This window comes from Amblyomma mixtum, chromosome 2, assembly GCF_055824585.1.
Source record: "Amblyomma mixtum isolate Tamu chromosome 2, ASM5582458v1, whole genome shotgun sequence".
Taxonomy (NCBI): domain Eukaryota; kingdom Metazoa; phylum Arthropoda; class Arachnida; order Ixodida; family Ixodidae; genus Amblyomma; species Amblyomma mixtum.
In genome coordinates, this window is record NC_143013.1 from 192,198,180 (window position 1) to 192,223,141 (window position 24,962).

At 47.9% G+C, this 24,962-nt stretch overlaps 1 protein-coding gene across 1 annotated transcript in view; it reads right to left on the reverse strand.

The window, feature by feature from the left end:
* LOC149361933 (uncharacterized) overlaps nt 1–14,380 on the reverse strand; it is a 33,215-nt gene extending 18,835 nt beyond the window's left edge. The window contains exons 1-2 of the mRNA XM_089568185.1: nt 14,292–14,380; nt 3,649–3,704 (exon numbers count right to left, since the gene is read on the reverse strand). Of these exons, the coding sequence (XP_089424311.1) occupies nt 3,649–3,704; nt 14,292–14,365 (130 nt within the window). The 5' untranslated portion in view covers nt 14,366–14,380. The remainder of the gene's footprint in view (nt 1–3,648; nt 3,705–14,291) is intronic.
* Nucleotides 14,381–24,962: the final 10,582 nt, after the last annotated feature.

Below are 24,962 nucleotides of genomic sequence, written 5' to 3' on the forward strand. Positions count from 1 at the left end.
TACCTGCAGTTAGTAGCGGGAAGCTAGTAATATTTACTAAGAAAATGAATGGAAACTCGAATATGTTGCTAGATTCATTGTATGGTGTGCTGGCGTGGCTTGTAAAATTTATGCGTACTCGGAAAAAAAAATGTTTCCCAGTCAATTTGACTAATTCCGGAATCCAGACAGAGCTATCAGAGCGTGCTGGCCGTAAATCACACACTTACGTTTCAGCTTATCGCGTATTACATGTAGAAATTAAGCGAGGTGATGGCATCAACCTTACCGTGCGCACACGAATTGTCTCGTTTTTTTTCGCTAACTTTTGTACGCAGAAGTACGCACCGACTAGACCAACAACAAGTGTTACAAAGGTTCAGAATGCAGGAAAAGCACAAATCAGAAAGAGTCCCACTCGTGCACTGCGCGTGCACATGTAGGGAAATCTTTCTCCGTCTTTATACTCCGTAAATCAGACTCTATTGACGGGCTAGTGGCTCTTGCCGGTTGAGTTAAGGTACCAGCGTTAATTATGAAGTTGAGGTTGTAGAAACAGCTTAGTCTACCTAACCATATGCCCCTGCAGAAACGTTTAATTACAAAACCAATTTATTAGCACGACAATCGGTGTCAGTTGATATTCTTTGACTTTATTTTAGGTTTAAATGCACGTTTACTAGCTAGGTAGTTACTAACGACCATAGTTAGTAAAAAGGTAAGGCTATTTTACTAACTATACTTTGAAGAGGGTAGTATATAGCTGATAAGGAGTAGTAAAACGAAGTCAGAGTTAGTAACTGCTGCACTCACTACTTTTTTTTTACTTTTTTTTTAAGAGTGTACGTCGCGGTAGTGACAGATGTACACTGCATGCGCTAGAATTGACAACGTTGCGACAGAAACGCGGCACTGAAGCCCGTCAGCGTTCAGTGTGTTCATTGGCGTTGGCGTTGACAACGTTCTGTACTCCGGTGATTTTGAGGGAAGGAAGGGTGCATACCTGGCTCCCTCGGTCAGTGGACGCCTCAATCGTGCTTTGAGGTATGTGGCGGTTGTGAGAGAGATATGTGGGCTGCATGCGTTCGCTCTGATCAACCATTCATTTAACTGCCACATGCTAGCGTTGCATAGATTTAGTGTTTCAGAAGAAATCGCTGCCCTATAGCTACTCTGTGACCAGTATTGAGAAGGTGGCGAACTACTTTAGCGACCATCAGTGGGTGTTCGTAGCCATTAAGCCAAATAGGGAGCAATAAAATTATGCTAAACAACGCCTAAATGTGTGTTAGTCGTCCAAAATCAGCCTAGGCGTAGGTCTGCATGTCTAGCCAGGCCTAACCACAGCTAAACCGAGGCTTAACCAGGTGATACCAAAGCTTTCGCTTGCATAAAGAGGGTTAGCTGAGCTAAGCTGCAGCAATTTTTTACTTCCGCTGCTGCCATACGCGCCCACCAGTGCCTCACCAAATGCTGTTATGCAGCGCAAGGTGGGCTCTACCTTTGGCAGCGCTTGTTTCTTTTTTTCCTTCGAGTAAGCACTTCTGCGTCGGTGATGAAGTGCGGCAGTAGATGAGGTCATTAAGCGGCCGTAGCCCGAAACCGCTTCTTATGTGAACGCCTCCTGGTTTTCGATAACCGCAGGCGTGGCTCCGGTGAATGAGTTTTCATGCTGCTTGTTTTGCAGTCGTTCGTGCCAGAAAAGGCCTAAAATAAGCAATGCGGTTTATTTGACTCCTACTAAGAAAGATTAGTATAATAATAGTGCGACAATAAGAGCACTACAAAAGCACATTTCATCGGCGGAGACGGGGGAGGAGGGAGGGAGAAGTGATTTTTTTACTTCATAGTCAACACGTGTTCATTGCAGATATATGAAAAATTGAATATTTTCCTCCCTGTCGCTTTGAATTTTAAGGCCTTTTACAGTTGCTCTTTAACGCCACTGTGCTTCGAGCACCGGTGATTGAAAAATTCGAAGCGCTACGGCAGCGCGACCGCGGCCGCTACGGACTTGCTGAGTCATTCGGTTTGTTGTTCACACATTGAACTTCAACTTCCTGTTTAGTTTATATTTCTGCCAAAAAGCGGCAAATTTTGAGACGCGCTTGAAGTTGGGGGTGCGGCGTCGGGAGCTCCGAACAAGCCGTCATCATCGGGAATGGCGCTCGCTCGAAAAAACCCCGTTCCACTCAATTCCGCTGCGTTTGCACCACATATTTTTGATGTATCGATTAGCACGGACCCTGACGACGATGCTGTATCGTCAGGTATTGTTTCGAAGCTCAAACTGGGCAACGAGAGCCCAGAACGCTCGCCTGTGCGTTCAGATTCCTCGTTCCGGTCTGTTTGTGCGAACCGAAGCTCTTCATTATAGCCATTCCGGTGATGTGGCGCCATCTAAGTCGTTCTTCAGAGACTACGGTTTCGGTTTCTGCATAGTGTGCAATTTTCCCACGACGCGCGAATTTTTGAAACGCCCTTGAAGCGGAGGGTACGGCGCGGACGCTCCGTGCATGGCGTCGAGCGCGCGGACGGCGCGCGCTCGGAAAAACCTTTCTGCGCGCAATTCTACTGCGTTGACAGCAATTATTATCTATGCTACGAGTAGCAGAGTCTCTGGTGACGATGTTGCATTGTCGGATTTTGGTTCAGACGCTGTAACTCCGCAAACTGATCCCGGAACGTTGGCCTGATAGTTTCGCTTTCTTTTTCCTGTCCGCTTGTGCGGGCGCATCTGGTTTGTTGTTCAGACGGTTAGTTCCATTTTCGGCCTAGTTCGTAATTTGCCCGCGGGTGGTGCATTTTTGAAGTGCCCTTGGAGCATAGGCTTATCGCGACATAATACGCGGTGAGGATGGCGTCGCGTCGAGGTCGGGCGCTGCGCGCGCTCGGAAGAGTCCCGCTGCACGTGATTCTTCAGCCTCTGCAGCTGATTTTCAAGATCCTCCGAGCAGCAGTGACTCGGACGAAGATGTTGTAACGTCGGATTTTGATTCTGCAGCTACATCGCAGCTATACTTATCGCATACTATATATCGCAATATCGCACCTATATTTGTTTTGTTTTATTTTTTTTTCAATTTTTCACGTAAATTAAATAAGTTTTTATTTGTATTTTTTAAACCACGCTTACCAAGCTTTCGTTTGGCGCATAACATTACACTTCCAATTTTTTTTGTTGGACTGTAAAAATACGAGCCTTTCCAAGAGGCATAAAGAAAAAAAATGCTAGCTCGAAAACTGATCAATTTATAATTTTCAAACTTTAATGCCAAGCTTTAGAAAGAATTTGAATAGTTTTGTAATTTCTAGAATGTTTTTAGTACAAGTGTTAGGAAAGTTATTGTCATATAAACACAAAACTTTTGTTATTTTTTATTTTTTGTTGTGTTTACTGATTTTTTTCACAGCATTTCAAGCAGAATATGTGCTAAAATACGTTTCATTATAAAGCGCATTCTATCTCAATTATTGTTATGCATTTTATGTAATTTTACCTATCACACTTTTTCTAAAAAAACGTTTTGTCTGAGACATGAAAAATGGCCGTTTTCCCGTGGTAACGAAAGAGTTAAGCCTCGTGTAGTGAGAGGACGTAGAGTGGATTGCGGACATGGCAGTACCAGTGCAGCATCTCAAGGCGGCAGTTGTTCGAAGGGTACCTACCTAGTGTGTTGCACCAGTGTATGTACTCCACTCCGGCGGAAAATGGGCTCACAGACCTGCGAAAACAAAACATCTTTCGTTTGTCCCCTACAGCTGCAAAATCTGCGTACACAGGGTAAAGCGGCAAACCCATTATTCGCCGTTTTAGGAGAAACCAAAATCTGCGAGGCAATCGTTCATCCGTTCAATGAGGATAGAATATGAAACATCCATTTTGCAATAAAGGAATTTGCAAATTTATGGTTATTTAAAACGTCCACTACTAAAATTTCTCTTATTCTTTTTGGAGCGAAAAGATCCACTTTTCGTATGCAAAGCTTAAGGTCAAATAAGGCCTGGACTACCTCTAACTGGAGGCTCGCCGGATGGATGGATGGATGGATGGATGGATGGATGGATGGATGGATGGATGGATGGATGGAAAAAAAACTTTATTGTTAATAAATTTCCAGTGTTCTTGACCCTTACGGGGCACTGGGCGCCGTGGTCGATCCTTGGTCCAGGATGCCGCACTTGACTGCTGCCATCGTGGCTTGGCGCACGAGAAATCGTTGCGCTTCCTCGTCCTCGCTGGCCAGCAAGTGCTCCCACTGCATCACACTCGGGTGGTTTATTCTGAGCTCCAAGTCTGCCTTAGGGCAGGTCCATGTAACATGCTCTAGTGTAGGTTTACCCTAACACCACGGACATTCGTCTGCATATTGTGTAGGGAAAATCTTGTGTACTTTGTGCAGGTGTGGGTATGTACCTGTTTGTAGTCTGCGCCAGTCTACCGCCTCCTCTTTGGTGAGCCTTTTGTGTGGGGCTGGGTAGCGCTTCCGCTGACCCCTGTAATGATCGAGTATATCTGAGTACGTGGGGGTAACTGGGTCAAAGGTGCCTGTGGTGCAAAGTGTTGAGTCTGCTCGGTTGACGTACCCTCGAGCTGACTCGTCTGCTGCCACGTTGCCCCTCATCTCCTCATGTCCGGGAACCCACACTATACTATGCTTAGTGTTTTTGTGACTTCTCGTCGTCTGTGTGGCTGTGAAGTCATACCATGTTACTTGTCGCAGCTGTTACTGCTCATTCCGCCGCTGCGCCGACCGCAGCCCCGGCCGCTCGCTCTCGCGAGTTGTGTCACGCGACTAACAACGTGATTCGCTCTTGCTGAATAAAGGACAGCGTTCACCGCGTGGGGAATGTTATCTGTTACAGCCGGCGTCGTCGCTTTGGCGAACGCGCTTGTGCGATGCGCGTCTGTTCTTTCACTCCTTCCTCTCATAGCTTTCAACTCTCGTCCATCTGCACGTGGCAGCGGTTGTGGCTGAGCTCGAGCCAGTAGGCAGGCCCGTGCAAATTCTTTTATGCGAAGCATACTAGCCGCACATCCGAGCTCTTCCTTGCTGCGCCGCGCGCGGCCGCGTAGCAACCACTTGACCTACATCGGCGCACCACGTGATATGACGTCACAACAGCTGTGAAAGATGGGGCTCAACTCGTGCGCTCGCTTGCGGACGCGCAGCCTCCACCGGCGGCCTAACTCCCGCTCCTTCCGCTAGGGGCGCTGACGTCACAACAGCTGTAAAAGCTGGGGCTCAACTCGTGCGCTCGCTTGCGGACGCGCAGCCTCCACCGGCGGTATGCTTCGCATCCTAGACTTAACCTTAAGCTAAGCCAGGCCATTTTAGAGCGCAGCTCTTTGGCGTCCGTTCCTGGGTTTCGCGTCGTCGTCGGCGTTGTCGTCGGCGTCGGCCTCGTAACCAGCTCCGCCCCCCTTTCATCCGCAGCTGGGGTTGACTCACTATCGGCGTCAGCGGCATCAGTCAGTCGCTGCTATCTCTTCCCTCCTCCCTTTATCATGTTGTCCGCTTGCTGCGCGCGCTTCTGCCCCCATCGTTTGCCGCTGGGTGTACACGCCGCCCCCCTCCCCCCTCTTCCTGCGAGTCTCCGGTTGTCAAAGCGCCGGCTCGAACTTAATTCCTTTCTTCGCTCCTCCTCCAATGCAACCCCTGTTCTGTGATAGCGCATACATGTGTTGCTCGATTTCTTTGCCTCAATGTATCGAAAAGGTGAAACAGCTTATTTGCTGCGCTCAAATTTCGCATTAGGAAGTAACGTAATCGTCGGTAATTTTTTTCATCCTTCCTTCAGTAGTAACAACGAAATCGCAGACATATGGAGCCAGAACCGGTCACCGGGACGAGTTGTTCCACTGAGCATTAAAAGCGCCGGGCTGCTTCTGGCGATCCCTACGACAGAGAGCGTCACGAAGACGCGTTGGCCAGAGATAAGACGCGAAAGCGGGCTCGTCTGGTTGGTGAAGCCGATGAAGAACGGGAGGTAAGTCTGCAGAAGCAGTGACACAGACAAGAACAGTATCTCAAGCGGAAAAGGGCAGCGGATGCCGCCAACATCTCCGCGTCGACATCGGCCACTGGTTCGGTTGCCCAGCGCTCCGTGTAACCCGGCTCAGCCGTGTTGACAACATCACTTTGCCACCATTTTGCGTTTTGCCTCACATTCAGGAAAGCGTACGAGTGCCCGAAATATGGAGAGGCGCCCTCCGTGTTCGAAACCCTCCTACCAAAATATACCGAGAAGACCACAATGGACGGCATCAGGCGCAGGCGAGTGCCGTGCACCGCCATTACGGCTCCATACACAGCGTTTTCTACGTAGACACTGCGGGCCCACACCATTCCAGCGGAGGATGGTACACGGCCGCAGTCATTCACGACGAAAGACAGGTGGACGGCCTCACTTTTAAGGCCTCTAGCGCCACCCATCTGGAGGAGGTAGTAGTTGACCTGGCTGCCTCCCACCCTCAATCTAAATTCATCTTAACCGGCTCGCGAGGGGCCTGTTGGAATTATTAGCAGGGCTGGGTAATGCCTACAGCGCAAAGAAAACTTCGAAGAGCCGCTCAGGATCAGGACCCCAAGATCCGATTTCTCATTTGGACGCCAGGTCACCAGGACTTACCATGGAGAGAGGCCGCCAACTCTGCCGCCCGCGCACTCACTAAGCGGGCCCCTGACGTAGACCCTACCGATCCGATCAGGATACCTGTCGCATTTTAACATTCCAAGATATATCCGCTCATTACCCGGACCCGCGCCGTCGGTATCCTGCTCCTCTCAAAGACCTGGGAAAAGCGGGCAGAATAATACTTCTTAGACTCTATACTAAACTCTACTGTGCCCAGCGGTACTCAAACATTTCGGTCCCTCCTACTCTGGCCTCTGCTCAACCCGCCGCGGTGGCTCAGTGGTTACGGCGCTCGGCTGCTGACCCGAAAGACGCGGGTTCGATCCCGGCCGCGGCGGCCGAATTTCGATGGAGGCGAAATTCTAGAGGCCCGTGTACTGTGCGATGCCAGTGCACTTTAAAGAACCCCAGGTGGTCAAAATTTCCGGAGCCCTTCACTACAGCGTCCCTCATAGCCTGAGTTGCTTCGGGACGTTAAACCTCAATAAACCAACCAATAAACCTAAATCTGGCCTCTGCTCTCTCTGTGGGGAGGTGGCTGAAACCTTCCACATGGTCTGGGCATGCCAGCAAAATCCTTCTGTTCCACCCCTAACCCATTCCCCTACTCGAGAGGACTGGGAGGCGGCCTTGCTTGGCTGCCTGGACCTAACGGGCCAACAAGCACTGGTTCAGCGAGCTCGTATGGCGGTCGAGACCAATGAGGTCCCTGAATATGGAACTCCACCTAGTATTGTAAGGGGATCAGCCCACTAGAGGCTGTTTCCCTGTCAACCTCTCTGTAAATATTATTAAATGGTTTTCATCATCATAATCCATTGTAACGGGGCTACAGTGTCGCATGAACGTGAAAGCTAATTTTGAGGAAAGAAAATGACGCTGTAACTGTCTAGCATCGCGGGGAACACCCGAACCGCGCCGTGAGGGAAGGTATAAAGGTTTCAATGTTTTTGTTATTGCCAAGCCCGGACGGCTGCTTTGGCTGTGTGCGACAGGGCGTTGCATCGAACACAAGCAGCGTTCGATACACTCAGGGTCAAAAGTGCGTTCTGCATAGAACGCCAGTGCACTTTGATGCGTTGAACACAACGCTAGTTGTGTTCAATGCAACGCCCGGTCGCACACAGCCAAAGCAGCCGACCTGGCTTCGTAATAACAAAAAACATTGAAACCAGCCTTGTGTTTTTTATCACATGAAGTTATCGCTCGACATTCTGTTCAGGAGCGTTGAACTCCTGGAAGTTTTTAATATTCATTTCCCCTAAATTCATGGAGCTTCTTCTGAAAGTGCAACTATGTCGGTCTGTGGCTTTAACGAGAACTGTAATTTTGCACGCCCGTGATTTGTACACAAGCATCGAAATTACTGTTGATATTCAAATATTTCAACACTCCCTCCTTTTATTTGTGTCCAGATAGACCCAATAATCAGTATACTGCCGCTCTCCGGGGTCTGTCCATAGAGCTTCCCTCTGAACCCGTTTTGAGGGCGCTATCCTTCAATAGAAAAGAAAACGTTCTCGATACGATCTATCTTTAGCCCGAAACATAAACATGTCCTTTTACGATAAAAATATTCTATTATCTTTAGTAGCTGGAAAATATTTTAATAAATACTGTGACCGAAAAAGAGGAAGAGGCCGTGTCGCCGCTGGAGGGGCACGAGGAAGAAGCGCGGGCGCGAGCGTGTGTTCGAGAGAACGAGCGGCAGAAGGACGCTGGTCGGCGGTTGGCGGGAGAACCGGGTTTCACTGTCTTTTTGTGGCGACCCACACCGAAACATTATGTGAACCGGAACATTATACAGCACTTAAGAACCATAAGAAAGCAACAGTTTTTAGACTGCACTGCAACCTGGGTTTTGTGTTTCGTATTTGATTACAAAGATGGCATTGGAATACATCCCAGAGAGCTAATTTTTGGGATGGCGTCTTACAAGAAGTATTGGGTTTTAGAGCGCAGCTCTTAAGCGCCTCTTGCGTTGAGCGGCATACCCTGGCGTAACTAGAGCGTATCGGCTCATCGGAGGATAAAAGAGAGCGAACGCAGGGCCCTGTGGAGGGTGAAAGACGGCGATAGCGAAGAGCGCGCGAAGAGCAAAGCAATAGCCAGAAGAAAAGTCGCGCTGCAAAAAAAAAAAATGAAAGATTGTACTGGCGCATGTTCGAAGGGGCTACGTCTTCGCTAGTGCACTTAGGCAGCGCATTGGGCCACAGAACCCACTCTACTCCAAGCAGCTGCAATAGCCTCTTGTCAGGCGGCTAAGTTATTGTGATTTTCGACGAATGAAATCAGCCTGAGTTGATATATTTGCTTGGGTCGTCACGTGACTGAAGCTGCAATGTCATTTACAAATTTTTCTAGTGAGGATTAGCCCCAGGAGACAATCAGCTATAGGCTCAGTGGCGGCGGATGGCTGCGCGCGCTACCGAAGCCTAAACCGATGTAAGGCTCCGTTCGGCACTGCGTATTCTGTCTGCGCTCGTCTACAGAGAAAATACCGCAGCAGCTGCGATCAAAAATCGCATTACTGAGGGGCGTATGTCGGCCAATGTTTGCGCTAGAGCTCCACTACGCCACCTTTCGCCAAGGTCATCGGGTGTTGCAGTTTGACCTTCAAAACGAAGAGCGCCGGATGATGATGATGATGATGATGATAACAACTTTTATTTCCACCGATGTAGGAGGCCCCTTACTCCCCGTCCCTGGCACGCAGGCCTAGGTGACGGGGGACGGGACCTCCGCGACTAAAGACTGGCGAAGATACATTGTCTCTTCGCGGCTTCAGCCGCCAGGCGGACAGCTCGTTTCTGGTCGGCGGGGACCTCGCTTGGCAGAAGGGCCTCCCAGGCTTCTCTACTCTTAATATTGTCCTCAGCACCCGGGGATCCAGGGCATTGCCAAATTATATGATCGAGGGTCCCCCTCGCTCCACAGGTGTTACATTTGTCACCTTTTTTATCGTCTAACGTGGTTTGAAATAACCAGACAGGGTTAACGAAATTTCCGGCCTGTAATCGTCGCCAGGCAATGACCTCTGTATTGGTTAAGTTTGGATGTTGTGGTGGGATTAGACGCCTGCCTAACCTGTAGAGCACGGCGATTTCCGCGTACGTTTGCAAACGTTCCTCCATCCCCTTGGGGTCGGGTGGCTCTACAGTTACCCGGAAGTAGAGATCTCGGGCTAACATGTGGGCCGCCTCGTTACCGGGGACGGATGTGTGTGCTGGGACCCAAATTAAGGTGATCTTGCGACCAATTTTGGCTGCGGACAGAATGCGAGCCGTTTCTGGCGAGACCCTGCCCTTTCCGATGTTGCAGATTGCTGTTTTGCTGTCACTAAGAATCAAACTAGCCTTGGTTCCGGCGCAAGCAAGTGCTATTGCGACCTCCTCGGCCGTATCTATGTTTCTACTCCTAATGGAGGCGGCGGCGACTGGTGCACCTCGGCCGTCGACTACTGAGGCGACCGCCGCCCCCGACCTGCCACTCGCTGCGTCCACGTAGGAAACCTCATTTGGCCTGAAATTTCCGGCCCTTTTAACCAGCGCCTCCGCCCTCTTCTCCCGTCTTTCCCTGTGATGTTCTGGGTGCATGTTGCGGGGGAGGGGGGAACGATGATATTCTCGCGACATTGTGGCGGTAGGGCGACCTTGTCGCATATGCCCCTATCTACTTTTCGGCCGACCCACTCTAAGATGGTCCGGCCCGTATTCGTTGTACTCAGTCTTTCGAGCTGGGCGATTTGCACAGCCTCGGCGAGTTCAATGCAAGTATTATGCACCCCCATTTCCAACAGGCGGTCTGTAGACGTGGACATAGGTACGCCCAGCGCCCTCTTGACGCAACGCCGAATAATTGCGTCGATCTTCTCTCTCTCGTTTGCCCTAATACCGAGGAATGGCGTGGCATAGCATATTCGGCTAATAGTGTACGCCTGCGTCAGTTTCAAGAGGCTACTTTCTTTGAGGCCCCTGCCCTTCAGCGCGACCCTCCTGAAGATCCCTGTTACTTGCGCAGCGTAGTTGCTGAGCTTCTTGATCGTTCCTTCATTGTAACCGTCCTCTTGGATAAAAAGTCCGAGGATCCTGATCTGATTAACTTTCGGTACAGCTTTGCCCTCTACCTTAATTCCAAAATTCCAATCGCGCTTGCACCGGAGCGCTTTCGGATTGTAAACAAAAAGTTCTGATTTCTGCGGCGAACACGCAAGGCGCCTTTCTGCCGCGTAGGACACTACAGTGTCTGCCGCTGCCTGCAGCCGCTCTTCTATGCTACCGTCACTACCACTGTTCAACCATATGTTGATGTCATCTGCGTAGAAGCTAAATTTTATGCCGTCTATATTTCTGAGTGCGGCGGGCAGGCCCCTCATTGCCACGTTAAAAAGGAAGGGGGAGAGCACCGATCCCTGTGGCGTTCCCTTACTTCCCAGGTAAACCTTGGGGAATTATAAGTCCTGAAATTTTAGTTTTATCGTCCTGTGCGACAGGAAATCCTTGATGTAATTATACGTCCTTTCGCCGACACCTATGTCCTGAAGCCCCGCAAGGACGGCCGCATGCTTAACATTGTCGAAGGCTTTGGTTAGATGTAAACCTAAAATCATCTTCGCGTCTTTGGATCTAGAATTTATAATGTCATGTTGCAAGCGAAGCATCACGTCCTGCGTACACAAGCCCGGCCGGAACCCGACCATCTCGTGCGGCCACAGGTCGTTCTGCTCCATGAAGCGTGTCAGTCTAGCTTGGATGACGCGTTCCATAAGCTTTCCTACGGACGAGGTTAGGGAAATTGGTCTGAGATTTTCTAATCCGGGCGGTTTACCCAGCTTAGGGATTAGCACCACGTTTGCAGTTTTCCATTGCTGAGGGAGACGGCCGCTACTCCATACCTCCTGAATGTATTTTGTGAGCGCCGTTATGGACATGTCGTCCAGATTCCTTAATAATTTGTTCGTAACCCCGTCTGGGCCGGGGGCCGATCGCGTCTTTAAAGTCAAAATTTCGGCGCTAACTTCCGCCTCCGTTATGGGCGCATCGAGAGGCTCGTTAGGAGGGCCCTTGTACTGCGGGAGGGGGAGGGATTCTGTGTCGTCGATGAAGAGCGCCGGAGGTGTGGCCGTGATGTCAGACCACGTGACCCGCAGTAGCTGCAGCTGCCGCGCCGATGCTCCGACCGCGGTGCGCCGACTGCCGCTTCGCCAGATATGGTCATGTGATTGTGCACGTGACTCGGCGTTCTCTTAAACGGCCACGGACCACCCTTTGGTCGGAAATATTTTCTACCCCGCTAGTAGCGAGGCACCATCCCCGAAAGGCGCAGCCCCAAGTACTTTTTGAAAAGGCTCATTAATAGCGTAGTTACAGGCATCACCATCAAGCTACTTCGCCATGCTCTTCTCCTTCTGCCCCCTCCTCGTGATTTTTCTCTCTCGTGGCTAGTTCAGTAGGCTCCGCAAGAGAAATTCGCCCTTCCTCCTCCGATGTTAGCGGGAGGCGTGGTGGCGGTGGACTAGGTGACATGTCTCCGTCATGGCAACGTCTTGAAATGAATTCTTTTTCGGCTTTTGCAGGCCGGGATATTTTATAGGGTGAAGGGTGAAGCGGGGGGTCTCCCAACACCCTCTTTATTTTGCTCCTTTGGTCTCCTCGCGGTGTTTCGTCACGTTTTTCTTTCTCCTTCCTCGCCCCAGCCTCCCTGAAAGAGGGTGTTCATTGCCTAGTAGCCTTGGATGGTGGACGCAGTCATCCGGAGTTAAGCGTCTTCCGTAAGCCACCACATCCTTGACCGTTGTGTCTGGAAGGCCGATGAGTTGCAGCCAGACATGACTCAAGGCATAATCTTCAGACAATCAGTGCCGGATCGTGGTTCGACTCCAGTTGCTACGTGCGCATCTAACGACAAAACAGCGTCGTTTCATTTTCTCCGCACACTGAACGATCGAGGGACGGGATCGGCTTGACCACCTAAGCATGTCAGCGGGGGCATCTTTTCAAATATATGTTTGTTTTTGTCAGTGATACCACCAATTAGCGCGCCTCATTTTCATGGATGTTTTTTTTTTTCATTTTTTGTGAGGCCTCCGCACCGTTTTATTACCGTATGGGCTGGATCCCTTTTGTTCGAAACGCACGGCGAAGCGCCAACCAGAGAACCGTCCGCCATTTCTTGGAAGTCCGTGTTTGCGCTTCTCCTTGTGTGTTGATGGGTTCGTGTTCGTGCCTTTTCTTTGCTATTAGGTTCCTGTCTTGGCAGTGTAGACAAGACGGACGAGTGACAAGCAGTGTGTGTGCGCATCGGTGGAGTGTGCGAACCGGGGAAAGGCGAGGGAAAGAAAAGACGACACGGCACAAGCACAGAACACGCTGAAGCATGCATGTACTGCCACGCGTAACTAAAAACCTTGTTTTTTTTTTGCCTGTATGTGTGTGCGAAATCGGAAGACGCTACGGAAAGCTTGCGCCCAACGGGTAGACTACGCGACGAACCTGCTACGCCCACCCTTCGCCCGTCAGTCAGAGAGAGAGAGCCTTTAATGAATAAAGGAGAGGTCTGCCTGCTTATGAGCCTGACATGCTACTCCACTTCCAATTTTTTGGGTCAGCTGATTCCGCCACGGCGACTCATGGAGCGATTCTGTTAACCCTTGGAATTTAACTGAAATAGTATCTATACTTCGTGGTGTCTTAAGGGCGATGCAGGGGCAATTAATCTTTGTTGTATGCATGTTTCTTAGGAGCATGACAGGAAAACTATTGCGTTATTATAAATGTAATGCTGTGCAGTAGATTTCACTCACAATACGGAAGCCGTTGCTATTCTTTAATTTTATGAAGTTATATGGAGGCAATGAAAATCAAAATCAAGAAACTATTCAAAACTGGGCCACTCTGGTAAATGAATGGTTCAGTCCTTGAAACGAGACGGTAATTTAGAAAGAAGCGTCCATTGTATGCGTATTTTACCCTTCCCAGCTGTATTAAAAAAAAACAAGCCCCTACCGGCTGCTCTCAAACGAAGGAAGACCGCGTCATTAAGGATGTACCATACGACATAAGCGTAACAATGCCTCTGACCTCTGAAGCGACTGCGGAAAAAGACACTTGCGGTTGCTTGAAAATAACCACAACCTCGTTCTAAGGTTAAAAAGTGCAGCAACTATTGGTTATTGGTTAGATATCACAGAGATATACGCATGTGAGTATGAGTTGTGCTGCATATATGGCTTCCATTACTGCCACATTTCTCCTGGGATGATTGCATTATTTACTCGTTTTGTGATATAAAAAGAGAAAAGAAACGTGTTTTCTACTCTCTTGCAGCACACATGAAAATAGACTAGGCGGAATTCCTACATTTCACTGTAATCTTTTAGTCAATAAAATTCTGAATCCCCCCCCCCCCTTTTACTCTGCGTATTAAGTGTCTCTATCAGTAAGAGAGCGCGAACTTCTTGTGCACTTCGATAGCTTTAAACTTCCAACATTTAAAGCATAAATAAGCATTTATACACTCTTAAGTGTAATTTGAACGGTACGTTGAATAAAACAACACCTGTAGCCCTCAAAATTGAGTAGTTTGTTTAAGGTATCTAAAGTGATATCCGCAAATGACAATCGCGAAGCCACAACTTAGTGCTCTGGGCTCTTAAAAAGTGCTTCCGACCTCACCAATATTCCAGACAGTCATCTTTCGTTGCGTTCTCGTGAAGCCACCGGATCTCGTCTCTTGTCCGTCTCCGCATTGTATCCAACTCTATTCCGACAAACGGGGAACCTTCATTCCACAGTTCGACAATCTGTAAAAAATAGTAGAAGAAATAGCAAAAAATCAGGAAACATCAATCATGTTTCCTCGCCAGGGCTTCGAATAAAGGTACTGGCGAAAGCCTGGCCACCATGTTTTCACTCCTGCGCACCCGCTTCTGCTTAGACGTGTGTCCCGCTCTTGCACATGAATTCCTAAGCATGTAGGCCAACGCTAGACCTTACTTTCGCAAATGTGAATTTACCTCTCCACCTCACATAGCCTCCTCATCCTGCCACCAACGCTAAGCACCACTGATTTCAAGTCCTCGAGTCCAGGTTCACGCGACAGAGCACACTTGCTGTCCAGTACTACTTTGCTCAAAACCTTAAGCTTCGATAGAACGAAGATACCGTTGGTAATAATTGACGCACCCTTCCTCTTGCTGCTGCGTTTACGAGAGCCATTATAATTATAAAAAGCGATATATTCTAAGAACGCTCCGGACGACGACGGCTGACATTTCTGCTCCAACTGTAATCCGTGTAATTGGCTGTAGCTAACAACCAAATGGAGGAAAAACGAATTCAAAGCTTTTTCACTGCGAATTCTCAGAAGATGCCCTTTGTTGTGTGGCGCCATACCGGGTGTTTTTTTTTAGAAGGTCCAAAATTTAAAAAAAAAGGTAAATTGCTTTAGATTTATTTTAGCACTCGGGCTATACTGGAGGCTACGGCGGGCGCCAGGCAAGAGGAAAACTGCTTTAATTAGTTCGATGATTAACTAAATATGTTAATTAACTTTTCTAATTTTTGTTTTAGGGGATATGTTGTATTCGCAGAATTGTAGATCGTCCTCTAAACAGTCCAACCGAGAAAAAACAATTTCAATTAAAAATTTTTCACGCACGTTACGAGGCGCGAAAAAGTCACCCTGGTAGGCATCTTCACACCGTAACGCAGCGGCGGGAGCGCCTCTGACGTAGTTCACTCCGCCCTGCGCTTTTCGTCACGCGTCCCGGACTGGCGGCCTGCGCTATCGCTGCTCATCTCGCTTCGCTCCGCGGCCTCACGGAATGCCGCGCTGGAACAAAAACGCATTGACACAAAGTGCAGGGCGGAGCGAGCTACGTCACAGGCGCCCACAGACGCTATGTTACAGTGTGAAGCTGCCTACCAGGGTGACTTTTTCTCGCTTCGTTACGCGCGCAAAAATTTTTTTCATGAAAATCTTTTTTTTCTTGGCTGGACTGTTTGGAAGACGATCTCCAATTCTGCCAATACAACATATCCCCTAAAATAAAAATTATAAAAGTTAATTAACGTATTCAGTTAATCAGCGAACTAATTAAAGTAGTTTGCCTCTTACCTGGTGTCCGCCGTAGCCGTCAGTATAGCCCCAGGGTTAAAAGAAATCTAAAGGAATTTACCCTTCTTTAAAAGTTTTGGACCTTATAAAAAAAACACTCGGCATATCAATTGCTTTCAGCAGCTGCAGGTACAAGCGCGGGCACAATTTCTTTATTCAGAACACCTGCAGCGCTCCAAGCATTACTGCAGGGGGGGAGGAGAGAGAATACATATTGTTTGCATGGGGCCGATGTAAGAAAAAAATATGCACCGCGCAAGCGTTTATACATCCAACAGAGCCCGAAGGAACATTTCACTTTAGCATTCAGTAATTTTCTGTGGTAGCTGATTCCATTTGCTGATGGTGTGGGGAAAAACTAAATAATGAAAGACATTCCCCAGCCAATGAAATTCTCTTATTTTCATTTCACGATCGCGCCTCATAACACGTAAAATAAGGAGGCAAAAATAAGTTTCTCTGTCTACTCTAACTACGCGATAATACATTCTGAAGAGCACGCAGCTTTTACGGTTCAATTGCCGTCCTTGCCGCCGTGAAAAATCCAGTAAAAATGGTTCTTTTTTTTCAGGTACAAATCAGTCCTTTGAGCTGCACGTGGGTGCTGTGATGCAGTCATAAAATTATGCTACTGTGCGGGGAAAAAAAAAAGAAACCTACCACGACAAACGCCATGCTGCGCTTAGACGTCGCAAGCATTTCACTTGCTTTTTGTTTTGTTAAGAAGGAGAAGAATTCGAATTTAATATCGAGTAATGGTAAAAATTCAGGGGGCACTTTGGCTTTCTAAAGTGCAGCAAGGAAAGCCTTTCCTGACACACCGTTTGTTTTTTATATTTTCCATATTTTATTTTTTAATTTTATTTTTGATTCGTTTTTGTTATTTTTATGTTTTTTATTCTTATTTTTTTATTCCTTTTATTTTATTTATGAAACTCACGCATTCACTACATGCGCCTTTATTCATGCTCAAGCCTTGAGCCTTCGTGGCGGAGTGGTAGCGTCTGCGCTTCAAATGCCGAAGGCCCTGGTCCGATTCCCAGCCTCGACGCAGTTTCTTTTTAAGTAGTGACGCCGAAACGCGGACAAATCTGCCGACACGGCTGCTAACGACAATAAGAGACATTAAAGGCTCTCGCCTTAACAGCCGGTTTGGTATGGCTTATGGGTCCCAAAGCGACTCAGGCCATCAGGGACGCCGTAGTGGAGGGTTCCGGAAATTTCGACTGCCTGGGGTTCTTTAACGTGCACTGATGCCGTACAGTGCACGGGCCTCTGGAATTTCGCCTCCATAGAAATTTGACCGCGGTGGCCGGGATCGAACCAGCGTCTTTCGGGTCAGCAGCCGAGCGACATAACCACTGAGCCATCGCGGCGGCCCAAGATATAGCTTGAAATTTCCACTCTCCCCCACCGTGAAATGATGGCCACATTTGCGAGAGCGATGAGTGGCTCAGGCATCATGTTCACCGCAGAATGTGAGTACAGAAGCAGAGAGCCCGCCGAGATGCTCATTTAGCAGAGGGTATAAAATATTTCAACGCCGCATTTACCTTGCACTTCTGTAAACAGAATTATTGCCGGCTTATTTCAAACATACGAACAACACATCCCTGTTAAGCTTATATAGGCAGGTTTGCTTTTTCTCTAGGTGATTTACCCTAAAGAAATCGCTTCTGTAAAAGGGCTTTTTACCAGCTTTATGTTTGAAGAGCAGATGTGTTACTTACACGGTCATGTGACGTGTTTCCGTCATATATTTCAATCTTCATGGCTTTTATCTGCGTAGAAGAAGAGGAAACTTCAGAGGCATGTGGAATACTTGGCGAAGTTACCATTTACACAGCGAAAGGTACCAGTGAACGAGTTTTCGGGTTTCTGCATGCCACCCAAGCAGCGTGACCTGGTGACCCACTTGCCATGCCACCTGACCAGGTAATCTTACTCCTTTGAACCAAAGGGAGAAGTGGAGGCGGTGACACACAAAAAAAAAAAAGAACCGAGAAGAAAACTCTCGACTAGATGGTGTAATACAAAAAAAAAGCAGGCAGTGAGATAACATTCACTGCTTAGCGCGTAATTTTTTTTGTGGCAGTCGGTTTATTGAGCGCTGTGCTGGGATGCTGGGGGTTGCTGGTTCAGCCCGATGTTTGGCTCGACCAGATTCGACAAGCCTGCATCGGCCTCCTGTAAACGAGGCTAGTGTTAGAGTGCTGCTGAAGGCAAGTAAATGTCTTTTTAGCAGAGCCTTTTAAATCCCCGGCAACTCCCTTCCGCTCACGGCGCGCCGGTTCCTTTGAGTGCGCCATGGTGATAAATGTTCGGACGGAAAATGTGGGAAAGTTCGCCTCAAGGTCACCGTTAAGCGGGCCGCGGTTTCGGTATGCTGTTCTCTGGAGTTTGCTGAAAACGAGGGCTGAAAGCATTTCATGCTTAAAAAACAACAGTGAAGAAAACAAGAAGTAACTGCCTTATGAGGAGTAATAAATGTACTATAGCTCTCAGTATGAGCTGTCAGGCACAAGATGTAGCAGCACCTGATTTGACGAAATAGTGCGAGGCCAGTGATGCTCGAAAGCAATGCCCTTCCCGTTTCATGAAAAGAACGGAGTGCTATGAATATTCGGGTAGGCTTCGTTATATGTACGAAGGCGTACTGAAGTGCTGCAAAACTGATACCTCACTTTGTTCACTGCGCCAGCTTTGCGGCTCATACGGGCACTTCGCGACAGTGCCCCAGAACCGACAATCATGCTATATTAAAAAAAAAAACATTGCCGACAATCCCACGAAATGCGGTACAAACAAAAGCGGGAGTTGCGCCTGATATACTGACAGAGGACGTGCCTTTCTATGAATTTGCTAGACGATTTTAGGGTGCCTTGAAAAACTTTATTTAGAGACGGTCGCCGTCCAGCCGCATAAACGCGCCGTTTATGCATTGCTCTATACGTTCTAACCATTCCCGACCTTCGGACGCTGTCCTGGCGTGAACCGGCCTGAATTCTCGCTTCTCTCCCTCACCCATCACTGCTAGAAAGCTGCAAGCAAGGCTGCGAAATAGGCACTATTGTAGGACAACCCAACCTTATATGAGAGCTCTGTAGTCCTCTACAGATGGTAGTGCCTCTGGATGGAGTCCCTGTCCTCATGTGCAGGTTACTGATGACGTTATTTTGCCACTAGAAAATTTATGAAGACTTGCAATTTCCACGTGAGAAAAAAAAAACGAATGCAGGGTTGCGCTCTCCATTCCAGTAGTAACGGCGTCTATCGGTGCAGATTAATGTCGAGCGTACCTTTCTGAAGGCAACCTGTTTGGTCGGCTGGTCCATCCACGCCAGCCAATTGACTTGGCCTAAGAAAGCCGCACGAAGCTCGTTGGCAATCCTCAGCACGTAAGCCTGAAAGAATTGGTAGACAACGCAGCGGCGTGTCCAGCATCAGTCAGATTTTGATATTTGGACCGCTGCCTGCGCTTCAATACGGACCACTTTTTCAACGAAAGCTGTTTCTGCTATTCTTTCAAAGCGAGCACATGCGTGGCCATGCAGTCTGTTTCGCGCCGCGCCCGCCTGGAGGTACTGCGCGCAACACCGGTTAAGGACGCACACGACGGATGACGCTCGTGTCGGTTTTGAAGAAGCAACAGGGCGTGGAGGCTCACTATTTCGGAGCAGTGAAGTCAGTACACGGATTACGCGATGCCCGGCGCTTCGAATCCCGTGCAACCATCGCTGACCACGTGACCACCGTTTATGTAGCTGTTAGATGAAAAGGAGCTTCAAAGGAGGAAGGAGAGCTTACTGCAGCACTTCGCTGTGCACAGCCGCCGGTCACCTGGAGAGCTCCAGCTGCCCTAGAGTGTTTTGTGCTGCGCTGCGGTACACGCATCAGCGACTACACGAGCATGTTTTACGTAGCTGCAAAGTGAGGGCTTTGACAAGGAAAAGAATGGCTGGTTGAAGAAAAGCTTTACCATTCTCGAGGTAGGTGGCGCTGGGCGGCGATACACGCACGAAAGCATTCGCTGAATTTCGTAATTTGCTCCTTGTCATTTAAGTATTGTGTGTATTTTTGTTCTTTAAATTCCTTCTCCAAGCCTAGTTGAGAAAGCAATTACGTTTTAGCTTTTTCTTGTTTTATGACATATTTTCTTGAAAATATTCAGACTGGTAAACAAACCAACCAACAGATCATTAAGTTTTTAGTGCACTCAGTGTGATACACGCAGTGTTTCACTAAAGACGCAACAATTTTTAATGATAAGCTTTTTGAGTTGGAAAACCCTTTTTCTTAGGCATAGCATTCTCAGCGGTGTGGCGTTTCAGAATACAGATAAGACCTGCTAACTGGCAGGCTGGGTAACTAATATTAAATACTGAACTTCTTTGCGACTACCGTTAGGATCCTTATTTAAAAATTGAATTTTTGCTCACCGCAAATAATATTCATTTAAGTTTTTAGATATTAAAATATGCCATTCTCGTGACCGCTGCAGCGCAAGGAAATTTAGGACGCCCACGGATGAAAGCGAAACTGCGCGGGCAGCAAGGGTACCTCCGAGCACGCGCCACACAGCGGTGCGGGCGTCACGTGGTCTTTTCGCAGCGCCCGGCTTGGAGCTGGGAGTAGGCAGGAACCATGTGACTGGCGGGCCAATTAGTGTCTGTTGTTCGTAGGCGTCGGAGGTGTGGCTAATGCATTTTCTGGTCGCGCGGCTGGGGTTTGGTTTTGTGTGGCCCCAGAATTGCATGCGCTGGGGCGGCGACGACGATGCTATTTTCGAAAATCTAAAAACTGTTGCGGATATTACTAACGGTGGGCTAGAAGACTTCCAATAAATGAGGAAGCTAACAATAATAGTGAAAAATTCAGGTATTCATTACAATTTAAGAAGCCTGCTAATTAGCACGCCCTGTACTCTGAAGTACTGCACCGCTGACTATGCTGTGCCGAAAGAAACGTTCCTGCATAACTTAAGGTAACTTTTAAAAACTGCTGAGAGTTGGTACAACCTGGGTGCTTGCTTATATTTTACTTTATTACACTCACTGCAGCTCTTTTGTAGGATTCATCCCGGAACACAAGTCTTGCGGACGTTGCGGGGGCCATTTTTATGGCAAGCATGGCGCAAGAGGAAATAAACTTCAACTTATTGAGTTCTTGGGCGTCCTTGATGTAGAAGTCATGTTGATGCCTGAAGGTGATATGGCCGAGGTGGTCCACAACTAGCCATCCCATGTAATTGACAAGCGCACGCCTGCATAGATATGAGTACGAAAATACCACAGTTGTGAAGGGCATGCAATATGGCCTGAAGGGCACGCTGCAATAATCTGGACAGGTAGCCTTTTATGCTAGTAGGGGTGTAGGGATAGGCGCTGAAATTTACAAACAAAAAACAAGGCCAGTGAAAAGTTTACAATCAAGTACTGAAATGAAAACTTTTTTAAAAAGGAAAAACCCATATGTTACACAAAATGTCGCAGGGGTGGACACGTGCGCTCCCTAAGGTGACTGTGCCCACATCTGGATTTAACACTAAACTATGCTCGTTTATTACGAAAGGTACTATCAGCGTCAATTGAAACGCGAACAGAACAACTCGTAGATATTATACTAGGGAGGCAAAAAACATGAGCAGTTGACTTTCCCATCGAAGCCGAAAAGACCACCCTCCTGAAATGTTAATAGCCCAAGCCTGTATTTCATCTCCAGCCTCTAATATGCTTGATTTTTTGTGCGCGCGTTCCAGTTGTTTTGTTCGCATTTCATTTGACGCTGATAGTACGTGTAAATCCCAGCTCTGTGCTTCGAACTTTTTCTGTGCGGTATTGTATGGTATGCTATCCCGGCATCGTGAATATGGCGACTCTCAGCAAGGCACGATATAGTCTACATAGGATAGTGAGGTCTGGAATGTGCGTAGATTTTTTTTCTGAACAGGGAGCGGAAAACCTATGGGAGGAGCACGTAAACAAGTTAGCGATTAGATGGAAGGTCAATAGATCCACAATATCACCGGAGCCTAGTTATTCAGCTTCAACCAAGGACAATTCCTGAGCACCCTGAAGGTGAATGATAATCTCACAAGTATTATTAAGGGTGCAATAGAAGCAGGAGGCTTGTTATCTAGACAGAAATGCGGAAAATATTAGGAACCCTTCAAACATTATGAGAAAGCGCTTGACTCCGTCAGAATTTCAGCAGTCACGCGGGCATTACAGAATCACGGTGTGCAAGAGGCGCTTTGAAAGGCACTGGAAAGTAAATTACTTGTAGCGGCTGGACAGCCACCATAACCACCCGGAGAGAATAAAATCGCAACAAGGAAGGGCGTCAGGCCGGGAGACATGTCCTCTCCACGTGTTTACATTAAGCATTCAGTAATCTTGATTGGGAAGAATTCGTCTGAAGAGTTAATGAATTATACCTTAGTGATATTAGATCTGCTGATGTCGTTTCCTTAATATCCAGCTTAGGGCGCGAATTGAAAAACATGGTCTATGACCTCAATATGCGCATCAGAAAGGTAGTTCTAAAATTATTATGCAGAGAACTAAGTAATGTTGCAGAGTTTCGGAAGAAAGCAGCGGTTTACGATAGGTGACGAAGCGTTGGAAGTGGCGAGGAATTACGTCTACTTAAGGCAGGTAGTGGCCGCAGATCGGCGCCACAAGTGGGACATTACTGGCAGAATAAGAATAGGGTGCAGTGCATTTGGCAGGCCGTCTGAGTTCATGGCAGCTCAGTAGTTAGCGATGGCACCAATGGGACAGAAGCGACTATCGAAAAGGGGCCAACTTAAACTGAGAGCAGCGGAGCAGCTAAGGAAAACAAAATGACAGGTGTAACGGTTGTAGACAGCAAGAGAATATACTCTATATTGTCATAGAAGCAGGTAGGTAGGTTTATATTTGCCACAACGTCCCAGCACCAGCGGAAACGGCCCGGCCGGCTAACCTACTCGCGAGCGAGCTCTCGGGCGAAGAAGAGCGCGTGCCAGCCTCTTGAGCGCGACTACTATGCGGCGCCAGTAATGGGTTGCGGCAATATATAGACTGTCTATAAACTCTATAGGGCGGTTCAAGGGAACAAACTCGACACCCTTGCCAAAATGAAGAAGAAACAGAAGGCATGGGTAGTGCATGTACTGCGAAGGCAAGATAACCAAAGGTAACGCACTGGATCTGAAGAGAAGAGAAGGCAAGCGTACCGGGGAGCGAGAGAAAGACAGGCCGGCGGTTGATATTAGGAACTTTGCATGGATACGGGAGCCGCAGTTCGCATAATACAGGGTTAGTTGGAGAGATATGAAAGGTGCCTTTGCCATGAAGTGGGCACAGCCAGGCTGATGATGTATCTCTGTGTGGTAGTTCGAACACATTCTGCCGTATATCTAATGTCTTCCCCAATGCTTGACTGCTTTCTCGTGGAGGCTTTTTTCTTGGCTATGATCTTGCACAAATGCAATGACAAGCACGTCCATGTGCTAGTTTCAGGCAAGTGATATAGCCTCAGATTAGTTTCGTTTTGCCGTAGTGTCACTGTCTCTCACTACGTTTATTGCGGCGTCTTGTAACGTTACTGTCCCACAAGGGTAACGAAAAAAATGACAGATGATTTATAGTGGTTAAGTCAAATCCTAAATATATGCGCTCGCTCGTCTGTATTCACTGCGGTTTCGGTTCAGTGCTTGGTCTAAGACTGCAAGGCGATAGCGGTGTGTTCAGGATCCATTTCGCGCGGATGGAAGTTAAGTTGGTGAAGACGACGACATCGCGAGGGAATGGCACTTAAGCACGTGGGATGTTTATTTATTTATTTATTCATTTATTTACAGGTACCTTACAGGCCTCCAGGGAGGCATTGAGTAAGGGGGGAGCAATATATATGTGCAACAGTAGCTAGAAGAAACCAGAAATGCGTAGAAACAAACACTGTTACATTCTAAAAGCTGATTACAAATTATCACGACAGTACAAAATGCATGCAGAAAAACATTGAATAAAAAAATAGAATATAAATACGACATAATAGTAACGGGAAAAAAAAGAACATGAGCAAATACACAGGAAGGCAAATGGGCTGATAAACAGGGTGTGACAAAAAAAAACAAAAACAGGCATGACTCGGGCAAAGAAAACGTGCTATGTGTTATCTATATAATGTTTGACCAGATGATTATGAAACGTGCCGTGGTTGCGCTGCGATGCAATGCAGTTTGGAAGATCATTCCATAGACATATAGCACGTGGGAGCGGAGAAAAGTTAAAGGCGTGAGTACTGCCACAAATGTTGGCTGCGGCGATGAAGTCGTCTAATGCAATGGCAGCGAAGCTGCTCTGTTCACCCCAACGCGGGCTCGATGTCCCCTTGCGGCCATAGGGTGTATGGCATAAAGTGTTTTCCATAGTTACCTCTAAAGTATGCTGGCAGGTTGCCACCGTTCAGATTCACATTGAGGTTGAAATAGGGGTTTAGAACTCGCTCACTAAACATGCAAGCGCCTAGAGGCACAAGTAGCCTGTAGTTAGGGAGTCCGTTGTCAGGATGGTCACGGCAGTCTACAACAACGAAGCAGAGCTCGTATCGTCTTATAGCCGCGGGAGCGTTAGGGAAGACCCAAGTGTGGACGACACGGCTGTTGTGGTCAGTCGCAAAAAGCAGCCAGAGCCGAGCTTTGCGCGCTCGGCTTTAGGCAAACGTTTTTCGATAAATCAAAATGTCGGTGCGTAATTTTCATCGTTTCTTGCATAGTATTGGTATTTTCTGCCAACAGCAAATCAAATGAACGTTATGACTCATTTTTTAAAAAATAAGTCCAAACCCTTTTGATGAAGAAACACGAATGAGCTTCAGAACCTATAGTTATAGCATAGACGGTGACAAAGCCAAGATTTATTGTAAAAAAATGGTCTGTGGTGTGCAAAAGATGCAGATGTCCTGTTCAGCAGAAAACCCAGCGTCGTCGGCGTTTATAGAGACACTGGTCACGTGACCTTGCAACGTCATCGAAACCTGGCCGTCGTTGCAGGTCGCAGCCTGCACACCGGATAGTGAGCTCCCTAACCACGTAGCATGCGGCAATAGAGTTAATTAAAATAAACTCAATGCAGTTGCCGCCAGCCCACCACGGCACCGACCATAAGCTTTACAAAAGCTCGGGCACAGCAAACTGGGTCTCACAAGGCCCACCGCGGCTGTGTTTGAAACAGCCACCT